Source organism: Pezoporus flaviventris, unplaced genomic scaffold (assembly GCF_033815535.1).
Source record: "Pezoporus flaviventris isolate CSIRO_AGI_PZ_B2104156 unplaced genomic scaffold, CSIRO_AGI_Pfla_v1 ptg000071l, whole genome shotgun sequence".
Classification (NCBI taxonomy): domain Eukaryota; kingdom Metazoa; phylum Chordata; class Aves; order Psittaciformes; family Psittacidae; genus Pezoporus; species Pezoporus flaviventris.
In genome coordinates this window covers 1,288,596-1,299,425 of record NW_026892619.1, presented here as the reverse complement: position 1 = coordinate 1,299,425, position 10,830 = coordinate 1,288,596, and the positions used below count along the sequence as shown (strand labels likewise).

Genomic DNA, 10,830 nt, shown 5'->3' with positions numbered 1-10,830 from the left:
TGAGGGGCTCCACTCCTCCCTTGATTGGCTGCAGCCCGGCGGGGGGGCGTTCGCTATTGGGCACCGCGCTCGGGGCGGCGCGGCCGCCATTGGCCGCGCTCATGTCGGTCAGCGGCCACTGCCTTCCGGGTTCGGCAGGAGGAGCGGGGCCGCCGCCGCCGCCGCCGCCGCAGCAGCAGCAGCATGAGGCGGGTCACGCTGTTCGTTAACGGCAGCCCCCGGAACGGGAAGGTGAGGGGCGGGGAGGGTCCCGCGCGAGCCCCCGCCCGCTTCCGGCGTGGTTCCCTTCTCCCTTCCCTTCCCCTCAGGCGCCGGTGCCCGTGGCGGGACCCCCGCGCCGTGAGGAGAGGCCCTGAGCCGCCCCCTCAGGGCCGCCCTGAAGGGCCCCGCGGCCTGCGGGGGAGCCCCGGCCCCTGCCCCTGCCCGCCTGAGGGGATCGGGGGCCGCCGCACCCCTGGGGCCGCGGTTGAAGCCACCGCCGGGTCGCGGTCACGTTGGGGGTGCGGGTCCCGCCACGCCCGTCCTGGGGAAGGGTGGGAAGCGGTGGGGAATGGTGACCGTCCCCCACATGTCGCTGTTGGAAGCAGAAGGAAAGATGAGTTTCCTTCGCTGTGCAATGTGTTACCTGCGTGCATGGCTCAGCTCCCGCTTTTACACCGCTCCTTAGGGAAACCTGGAATGGTTTGGGTTGGAAAGGACCTTGAGATCATCTATTCCAACCCCCTAGTGAGGTGCAGTAATGTACCCGCATTAAAGCCTGCTTTGCTTCTGAGATTCTGATTATTGTATGATGTGACGCAAGGCTATTGAAGAATAGACCTTTAGTTTGTTATTATGGGCTTTTGCTTGCTGCCCTTGCAGCCTGTCATTTCCAATAGTGCAGGATGTCCTGCCTTTCTGGGTGGTTTTATGTATGCCTGGTAAATGTGAGAGTTCAGTTGGATATACTGCGATATATTCTCAATATACTGCAATATATTCTCATTACACGGCAATATATTCTTCCTCAAACAAAAGTTACTGTGTCAGACCCTAAGGAAAGTCTTCATCTTGCAGGATGTCAGGCCTCTGCCACGTCAAACTAACGCTGCTGGAGAGCCAGCAAATAATCCTGCTTAAACTCTCTTTGTGTGTTTAAAACCTATAAAGTATTGTCTCAAGAGGGAAAATAGTGATGTTTCTAGGCACAACCAGCATAGGAAAAGGCCCTGTGGTTCTACTAAATGCTGCCCATGGTCTCCAGGTCTTCCCATCCACGTCTGGAGTGAAGACAGTTAATGGGACTATAGTTTAACCTTTGGTTTTAGAGAGGGAAATAAATTCTAGAGGGGCTTAGGGCAAATAGCAGTATTTCTTCAGATAAATAAATAACTGAATCATAATCTAGTACCAAGACTCATTCCCTCACTGCCTCCTCAAGTGCCTTGACTTGTGGTCAGAGGTGTGCAGGTCACACTGTTTTAAGGCAGCTCTGCTTCTAACATCAGTTGGTCTGTTTGTTTCCTTGTAATAGTAAAGATCTGTACATGATCTCCCTCCCCCTGTAAGAAGGTATTGATAACCTGGTAATCAGTCTGATCTGACAGAAGCCATATGAACACAGAGCCTGCAGCTACTTTTCTCTCCCACAGGTTGTGGCTGTGTATGGGACTTTATCAGATTTGCTGTCTGTGGCTAGTAATAAGCTTGGAATAAAAGCGACCAGTGTTTACAATGGAAAAGGTGGACTCATTGATGATATCGCTTTGATTAGGTAAGGCTTAGCCAATGGAAGTCAAATCACGGGTATGGATTAAGAGACTCACTGGCCTATTCATCCTCTGACCTTAATCAATAACCAGTGCTTTCCTTAAAAACAGATAGTATCATTCCCAGGCAGTAAGCCCAAAAGTGCTTTCATGCCTCAAGGAAACATAATACTGGCTTTTGAACTTCAAAGCATTTCTGCCTTGATGAATCAGAACTTGATACTGATTGAAGCTGCATTTTATGCCTTTCAGCATCCCCCTTTGTTGACTCATGGTGTGCTGTATGTACCAGGAAAATCCCAATGTTGTAGTCTGCATTTGGATGAGGGTTTTCCAAAAAGGAGATAAACTCCAGCATTGCTTGGGCCTTGCAGAATAAATACTCCTAGAGCGGGGAGAAAAGAAACTGTTTTGTAAAACTAAACTGGTTGAGTAGCAGAAATGATGCCTACCTGGTTGGTTCAGATAACGTCTCCAGTAACGTCAGTCACATTACAGTCCACTGGAACCTGCAAAATAGAGATGGAAATGAGATACTGAAGCTCTAAATAATGGCAGCTGATTATCATTGACCTGAAACAAATCAGGAAGGGTTCCCACTGTGAAGGAAATGAAGAAGAAATTATGAGTAATCTTGTTTTTCCTCTTCCTCTCTCAGGGATGATGATGTTCTGTTTGTCTGTGAAGGGGAACCATTCATTGGTAGGTCTCTAATTCTTATTCTCGTAACCTTTTGTTTAATGAAAAGAGGTTTTGTTTTGCTTGAATGTAAATCTAAAAGTTTATTTTCTGGTGTTTTTCTTACCATATGGAGCACTCAGAAATGAAACCATTTCTCTAAGAATGACTTTCTTCTCTGTGTAGATCCTCAGACTGATGGGAGACCTCATGAAGGACTGACAGGGTCCCACACGGACTGGTTAACACTCAATGTTGGAGGCCGATACTTCACCACTACACGGTAAAACTGCAGCTCATTGGATTTGTTCTTAAAGGACTTGAGTTCAGTGAATAGATCATAGCAGTTGGTGAGGCTTCAGGTGCTCTTGCAAAAGAGCTAGAAAATAACAGCATGGAGTTGGAGGTCTTTGACTTCTGATGCTTTCTCTGTTTTTTGTATTTAGTTTTACATGTGAAGTAAAACCTGTGCAAAGGCTGAACAGGCCTGGATTTATCCTTGGAATATCTCAGTTAACCAAGTGCTTTGTATTTAAAATACAATACATCGGCACAGAAACGTATTTTGCTATCCCACTGTATGAGTTAGCAGCGTGGTAGCTGTTGGAATGTGTATCACACACCAGCATTGGCTTCAGGCTGTCAAGGGCAGAAAATACACACGAACCCCCAAGTTTGTCTTGTGAGCAAAACATTCACTCAAATTGTGCTGCCTTTGTTTTCTAGGAGCACTTTGGTTAACAAAGAGCCTGACAGTATGTTGGCCCACATGTTTAAAGATAAAGGTTAGTATATTGAAAAAAGCTTTATTTGTTAAGGAACAAATCAGCAAAGTAGGCCAAAGGCACTATCAAGTTGAGACTCTTGTTCATAATTTAAAATATCAAAAGTATTAAGTATCATAGCAGAACATACAATCTTTTTCAAATAATTATTTCTCCATTGCCCATGGAGCTTATCTCCCAAACTGGAAATACAGTTTCCATCCATAGTTAATATTTTGGGGTCTTTGATTTTAAGTTTTCATCTTATCGTTGCATCTTGCTCACTTTTGTCAACGAAATCAATGAGCAAACGCTGCACAAGAGCCTTTAGGAAATGGGGACAGACTAACATCTTAATTCTGCTTTTATTTGAGCAAACATTCTAATGTATGTGATAAAACCTTTTAGTTCTTTATAGCAGGAGGAGCAAGTTCATTTTAAAGTGATTTGCCCCCTCACACTCCTCTCTTCCTTCCTGTTCTCTAAGAAACACCCTTTCAAGTGGAATGTTTCATAATCCAGTCCCCTTTGGTAATAAAGTTCTGAAACTGAAGCAAATGCTCTTCTATTACTACATCAAATTTAATTATATATATGTTGTGGAAACAGATGCTTGGGGAAATAAGCAAGATCATAGAGGAGCATTCCTAATTGACCGCAGTCCAGAGTATTTTGAGCCAATTTTGAACTATTTGCGTCACGGACAGCTCATTGTAAATGATGGCATTAATTTGCTAGGTAGGTATTACCCATATGACATCTCCTAAATTATTACTCTTTGGAAGTTAAACTTTGCCCGCAGGTAAAGGTGGTAAAATGAGTGGGACTTTTGTATGCTCATCTAAGTGTTTGGGATATTTCTTTGGTGAATTTATTCTCAAGCATTGCAATTCCTCATGCTTGGTTTAATGAAGGTAGACTGCTTAAACTGATTTCTCTTGACAACATGAAAAATTCTCCCTAATGGATTAATATCTGGCTGTGATTCTGGATTTGATGTCATTAACCTAATACTGGTATTGGAAACATCCTTTCTGAGTTATTTTTTCCTTTTAGCTGCAAGACAGATCACTTTTCCTCTGTCCAGTTCCATCTATTGTAATGTATTGGTTGTCAGTGTGATGAGTTTATGCTTTTCTTTGAGACTCCTTAAACTTCAAGTGATCTATTTATTCCTCTTTGTTAGTGTAGCTAAAATGTGTAAAAGGTGGTACAAGTAGGGAGAGTCAGGTGAATGGATGCTTCTCCACCAGTAAAGCTGGATTAACCCAAACTTTTTGGCATGTTCTTAGTGTGGCTTTCTCCAGTGAGGGAAGAAGAGTGCTCTCTTGTTTAACACCTCCCTGTGCATAACAAACGCTGCTTTGTTTTGGTAGGTGTTTTGGAAGAAGCCAGGTTTTTTGGTATCGATTCACTAATTGAACATCTAGAAATAGCTATTAAGGTAATTTGTTTTCTTTAATACACGACTGCATGTGCCCTATCCTTCCAGGCAATGTATAATGTTAGTCCTATCTATATTAGCTTTTAAACAACTCTCTCAACAGAATTCACAGCCAGCTGAGGATCATTCTCCTATATCTCGCAAGGAGTTTGTCCGATTCTTGCTGGCAACCCCAACCAAGTCCGAGCTGCGCTGTCAGGTAGGAAAATGCAGACCCTGTCTTGCTCTGTAGTGTTGATGTTCAGTGGGGAAATATCCTGCAGCATCATTCTGGGGTTTCTTGTTTTGTTCTTAGGGTCTCAATTTCAGCGGAGCGGATCTCTCACGTCTCGACCTTCGATACATCAACTTCAAGATGGCAAACCTGAGCCGGTGCAACCTGGCGCACGCCAACCTGTGCTGCGCCAACCTTGAGAGAGCAGACCTCTCCGGATCAGTGCTTGATGTAAGAGCTGCTGTGTCTTGGAAAGTCCAGGCTGTCCTTTACTTTAAGGGAAGAGGAATTGGAGCAAGCAGATAAGTGTAAAACATGTAGTTCTTCAGTATTTTCTAGTTAGATCACAAGTTTTTTGATGCCCTTGGGTAAAAAAGGGGGGAAAAGGTCACTGAGTGATAACTGTCTACCTTCTTGAAGATACTGTATAGCAAGTTCTTGCACTTTCCCACAATAACAAGGCTGTTGTGCTTTAATAGGATTCATTTCCAAACCAGAAATGAAAACTCTTCTCCGCTCATGCTTGGTACTGTTCATCTTTGAGCTTTTACCAATCTCACTGACGTGTCTCTCTACCAGTGTGCAAACCTTCAAGGGGTGAAAATGCTGTGCTCCAATGCAGAAGGAGCATCTCTAAAAGGGTGCAATTTTGAAGATCCTTCAGGCCTTAAAGCTAATTTGGAAGGTAAGGAGGTTTTGTGGAAACCGAACCACGTGTTTGTAAAGCTACACGGCATGTGAAAGGTTCGCTCTGGTTTGTACAGTCCATGTCTTCATGAAACAGGGCCACAAATACAGGACTGTGTGACCATATAATCATTAAATTCCAAGTTCTACCTTGATTTCTATCAATTTACATGGTTCTGAGGAAGCATTGTTCTGGAGCTCCTGTGCTTCTGACTGTTTCGCCTCATAAAACTACTCTTTGTGTGTTTTAGGTGCCAACCTGAAAGGTGTGGACATGGAAGGCAGTCAAATGACAGGAATTAATCTAAGAGTTGCAACGCTGAAAAATGCAAAACTAAAGAACTGTAATCTTAGAGGAGCAACTTTGGCAGGAACTGATCTGGAAGTGAGTCAAGATTCATTAATACACTAAGCAGTCAGCTGGTAAAATTGGGGCCATTGCTGGCTTTTGCCTGAGGTCTCCAGCTTCTAACCACTTAGAGTGAACCAGTCTTTTTTTAGGCTTAGTGAGCTATAGATGATGTAAGCAATCTCATTCTAGCCTCACTTTGTCAGGTGAGTCTAGTGTCTTGGATTTGCCAGCACCCCAAAGCCACAGGAATGGCTTGTCTCATCTCAAAAGTGATGCATGGCGATCATGCCATCACTGAAGAACTTCAGAGAAACTCAGTTGCTTGAGTTTGCGGGGGACTTTTTTGGTCCTGAGCCACCATTTGTAAAGTAGTGATGGAGTCTTACCTGACTGGTGGTGTGCAGTACACTGCTATCACAGTTAGAAAGACAAACTGGCTGACTCTACAAGCTCTGAACGTGGCTGTTCTTCCTCAAGTCCTAGAGAAGTATTCAGAGTAATGTTTGGTGGGACTGCAGGAGGCAGCTTCTCCCTGGTGGTGTTCAACAAGCATTGGTAATGTCTGGAAGAGAATTTGATATGAAGAGTTTAAGTCTTAACAACATTAAAAATAACTTCAGCTGCTGCTATGGGAAGGTCCTTGTCACAAGAAGTAAATGAAACTCTAAACCTGAGAGATGGAGGGGACGTTTACACTGAAGTGTTTGGAGGTAGATGTGGTTTCTGTGGCAATGTAAAGTTTTGAACTAAGTTCTGGGTATATTCAATTAACATTGATCTTCCTTCTACCCTTTAGAACTGTGATCTATCAGGTTGTGATCTACAAGAAGCTAACTTGAGGGGATCTAATGTAAAAGGAGCTATCTTTGAAGAGATGCTGACACCTTTGCACATGTCTCAGAGCGTCAGATAGGGAAGAGAATATGCCGAAGAGGAAGGAGTCAAAACCTCTGTGACTTTCTTCACCTCCTCCCCTTATTAAGTTAGACGTGATGATTATTAGACAACTTACATTTGCAGTAGTGCCTAAGTAAACTCTTCTTTGATCACTTTTGGGGGAGGGAGGGTTTGTTTAAAAGATAGAAACAGAAAGTGTCTGTTTCTACCTTTATGAACAGAGTGAGGAAATGGGCTCGTTTGGGGGGGAGAGTTGAATAGATTCATTGTTTAGCATTGCCTCACTTTGGAATGCATTTTAATTTATAAAGCACAATATATGCAATTCTATTTATTAAATCTGTAGCTGCAATATGAATAGAAAATGTTATTCATGTATAGTAGCAACAAAGTTCAGGTTTACAGGTAGGCTAGTGTATTTACAGTTAGTTTCTTCATTCATGCAGTGTGTTAAATGACACATGTGGTTTAGACAATGTCCACAGGATGTTTTCAGGTACTCTTCTGGGGTGAAAACAGTAGTTAACTGTCATCACTGTCATATTGCCTTGTAGTAGTTTGAATGCAGGTATAGAACAGCTTTATCATCTTCTAAAGTCTGCAGGGGAAGCTGCTTCCACTGCAGGGATCTGCCTACGCAGCAACTCAAACACCCCCTGCTCAGAAATTGGATGTCTTCTTTAATCCTTTCTGCATTAGTGTGAAATTGCACTATCAGTCACAGCTGGTAAGAAGAATTCTCTCGCTTTCAGATGTCCTAACCACTGCAAAGTGGAGTACCTGTAGAGCTTTCATTCTTTGTGGGGAGCTAAATGTACATAGGAAAATGCAATACTGTCACCAAAGTAGAGACAAGCATTGTGGCCACAGCACTTGCTCCATCCTCCATTGTTACTCCAGTATATGAATATATAGCACCAGTTTCCCCTTAATGTACTATGCAAATACTCCTGTACACTGAATCCTTGAAAGCATGGGTGTAACCCTTTTCCCAGCCAGATCTTAAGTGTTCCACTTTGGGCCTGCTTAATGTGGCTTTAAAAGCATCTTGTGTAGGGCAAAGTACCCCTTCCACAACTGCTTTACCTGTGAGCAAATAGGGAACTGTGTGAGTTCTGCAGTGCAGAAAGCCTCACAGCATCTCTTTAAGTGGTGGTGCACTTCATTTAATAAGCTGTTTCCACTGTAGTGTCAATCTAGGTCTCATCTAACACGTTTATTTTATACACAATCAAAAAGCACATGAAGAAACTATACCAAAAAAAAGAAGGTGCATCAAGAACTCTTACCTCAGATGCTTGCTTAAAACACCCCAAAGTTAAAACTAACCTTGAATCTAAGCAAATACAGCTACTACTGGGAGTTAAGAACCAATGTATCCTAAAACTTAGAGAATGTGACACTGTTGGCAGTAGCTTGTCACTTTGGTGGGTTGTCTTTCACTTGCAGTGCAGATTTCCTGTCCTCTGAGCAGAATTCTTCTTGTCTCAGTAGTTGTTGTGAAAATGCTGCTTTGTCATTGATCTAGAAAGATTAGTTCAGGACCAGCATATGATTTTTGGGGGGAAATTGCTGGATTCTCCCCTATTTTCAAGTTGGGTTGACTCAGGCATATGACATGAGCTTCTGGGACTCAAAATCCCAGTGTTCTGTGGGTCAGAATTGGGATTTTCCTTCCTCAAGATTCCCAGACCTCTTGATCTGGCTCCAGGACACCACCAAATCCGTGGTGAAATACAACTGTAGCTTCAAGAGGAATATTTCAGCGTGAGTTTGGAGTCCTTTCTCCCACCTCATCGCTTTCATTGAGAGTGATGTGTCTGTTGCAGTAGAAGATTCCTAGGGCTAGAGAAATAAATGAATTATTTTTCTTTATCATATTTTGTAGTTAGAAGTAAAATATTGTATGGAAAAAAATCTATATTTTCATAATCACTGTGTATAAACTATATTTGAACTTCCACTGATGCACTGTGTTTGGAATAATCACAGCATGTGGCATCATTCATTCACAGCTGAATCGAAGGTACCTCTTTTGCTATGACAAAGCTGTACGAATAGCCCAGGGTGGCCTATTCAGAATGTGCAGGTTCCAGCCTAATTTAAATTGCATTAATAAAAGTGTGAAATCTAAAAGTGTCTGGGTTGTCTTCTTGTAAGCTGGGAGTCATCCACACTTGAGCTCGCACTTTATGAGCTGTCTCTGGTTGAGGTGTCTTTACTTCTGCACAGACAATTGGGGTTTTAACTTGTCATTCATCTGCAACACTTCTCAGCTTTCCTTTGATCCCACCCTTCATATTTGGTTACTGAAATAGCTGCAGTCAGAATTTCCAGAGGTATGGGCACCATTTAGAACACTTGGAGGTGATCATCACACAGCACCAGCAGCTCAACTTAACAGGGAAGTGATAAAGCACATTAAAATACCCTGTCCTTGATTTTGGTGTGGAAAGTGCTCACTATAAACTATGGCACAAGAGTACAAGTGCAGCACATCTGTGTAAGTGCATGCTGTAGAGCACCTCGAGAACAAAACGGGGGAAAATCCAGTCTTGTCTTCAGCTTCTCACCTCCAGTACACATCTTCACGCTAGGAATGCTGCCAAAATCAGAGGGGTTTACTGCTTTCCATTGTACTGGTCCTTAAAAGTACTGGTGGGCAAATAAAACCAGCTGTAACGTGTTCTTTAACCTCCCATCTCCTTTATGGAAGTTAATAGCTGTGGCTTAGAGTTTGAGATGTGCAGCAGCTCACTAACACCACAATTACATGCCCTTCCTGCCACTCTTTGGTAGGTCAGCTCTGGAGCTAGAACAGAAACCTGTGGAGAAGCACAGCTGTAGAAAGATGCTAAGGCCAGACCATCATTAGACCGAGTTAAAGTGGTGGGTTAATAAGAGGTGCAATTATTGGGCTAAGCAGCCCCCTTCTTTCTTTAAATGTCATCCCACAGGATGAACAAATCTTCCATTTGCATTGAAATAACCTTGAGTTTGGGGAGGCTCATCAGGGAAGAAAGGAGTTACAGGAAAACCTCCCTTCTAAAGCCATGTGCCTATGCAGGGGTGATGTTTCTCCTACTGAAACCAACTATTTTCACAGCTTGATCAGTTTATCAGCTGAAGCTAAATGTTGGCCACGCTTGCCATGAGTAGGAGGAGCATTAGAGCAGGAAGAATTACTGTTTGCTAATCACTAAATCCTCCTGAAATTATTTACTTTTTAAATGACTTTGAATCCATTAATGTCAGAGAGGTAACGCGAGCAGGAAGAGAGGATGTTTGAAGAACACTGAGCAAGAGAGATTCAATTCTGCATCAAACAATGCAGAGCAAACAAAATAGCTGCCAGGTGGGTAAAAAAATACATTCCTGCAGGCAAAAAAATACATTTCTGCAGGCAAAATTGCTGAATTTAACTCCTGCCTGCAAACAGCTACCGAGTCCTTCATACAGCTGCAAACGCTCTCAGGACTGAAGAGCATGCATCCTTAAACTCACACACAAGACCTTGGAACAGTCTTCCAGTACCTAAAGGAGTGACAAGAAACCTGGAGAGGGGCTTTGGACAAGGGCCTGTAGGGACAGGCCAAGGGGAATGGCTTTAACCTGCCAGAGGGGAGACTGAGATGAGCTCTTAGGCAGAAGCTCTTCCCTGTGAGGGTGCTGAGGCGCTGGCCCAGGGTGCCCAGAGAAGCTGTGGCTGCCCCATCCCTGGCAGTGTTCAAGGCCAGGTTGGACACAGGGGCTTGGAGCAAGCTGCTCCAGTGGAAGGGGTCCCTGCCCGTGGCAGGGGTTGGGGCTGGATGAGCTCTGTGCACATGTGCAAGCCCAGGCTCTTGTTTAAGCACGGAAGAACTGTTTCCTTCATGCCTGATACACAGGGAGGGACTAAGCTGAATTCCTCACCCATTTCCAGACCTCCTCAACAGCTTCCAACTTCACCCAAAAACTTTTACTTACAAATCAGAACTCACTGCAAGAAAAGATGGTGCATTTTCCATGGGGCAGCAGCAACCAGCTGGATTTGAATGGCAGCTTTA

At 43.6% G+C, this 10,830-nt stretch overlaps 1 protein-coding gene across 2 annotated transcripts; it reads left to right on the top strand.

The window, feature by feature from the left end:
• Nucleotides 1-59: 59 nt before the first annotated feature.
• Nucleotides 60-8,920, top strand: KCTD9 (potassium channel tetramerization domain containing 9). Of its 2 annotated transcripts, XM_061472426.1 has the most exons (12): nucleotides 60-231; nucleotides 1,632-1,753; nucleotides 2,407-2,450; nucleotides 2,613-2,709; nucleotides 3,153-3,211; nucleotides 3,800-3,928; nucleotides 4,567-4,634; nucleotides 4,738-4,833; nucleotides 4,930-5,079; nucleotides 5,428-5,533; nucleotides 5,787-5,920; nucleotides 6,684-8,920. In XM_061472426.1, the coding sequence occupies exons 1-12, from the start codon at nucleotides 184-186 to the stop codon at nucleotides 6,798-6,800; spliced, it is 1,170 nt and encodes a 389-aa protein (XP_061328410.1). In that variant the 5' UTR covers nucleotides 60-183; the 3' UTR covers nucleotides 6,801-8,920. The 2 variants fall into 2 exon arrangements, with proteins under 2 accessions (XP_061328410.1, XP_061328411.1); XM_061472427.1 differs by lacking the exon at nucleotides 3,800-3,928.
• Nucleotides 8,921-10,830: the final 1,910 nt, after the last annotated feature.

What these genes read in the sequence shown, in the direction of transcription:
- KCTD9 (XM_061472426.1), top strand. Translation starts at nt 184, where the DNA reads ATGAGGCGGGTCACGCTGTTCGTTAACGGCAGCCCCCGGAACGGGAAG. An exon ending in AGTCCGAGCTGCGCTGTCAG is followed by an intron (nt 4,834 to 4,929) that starts GTAGGAAAATGC and finishes TTTTGTTCTTAG; the next exon opens with GGTCTCAATTTCAGCGGAGC. An exon ending in TGGCAGGAACTGATCTGGAA is followed by an intron (nt 5,921 to 6,683) that starts GTGAGTCAAGAT and finishes TCTACCCTTTAG; the next exon opens with AACTGTGATCTATCAGGTTG.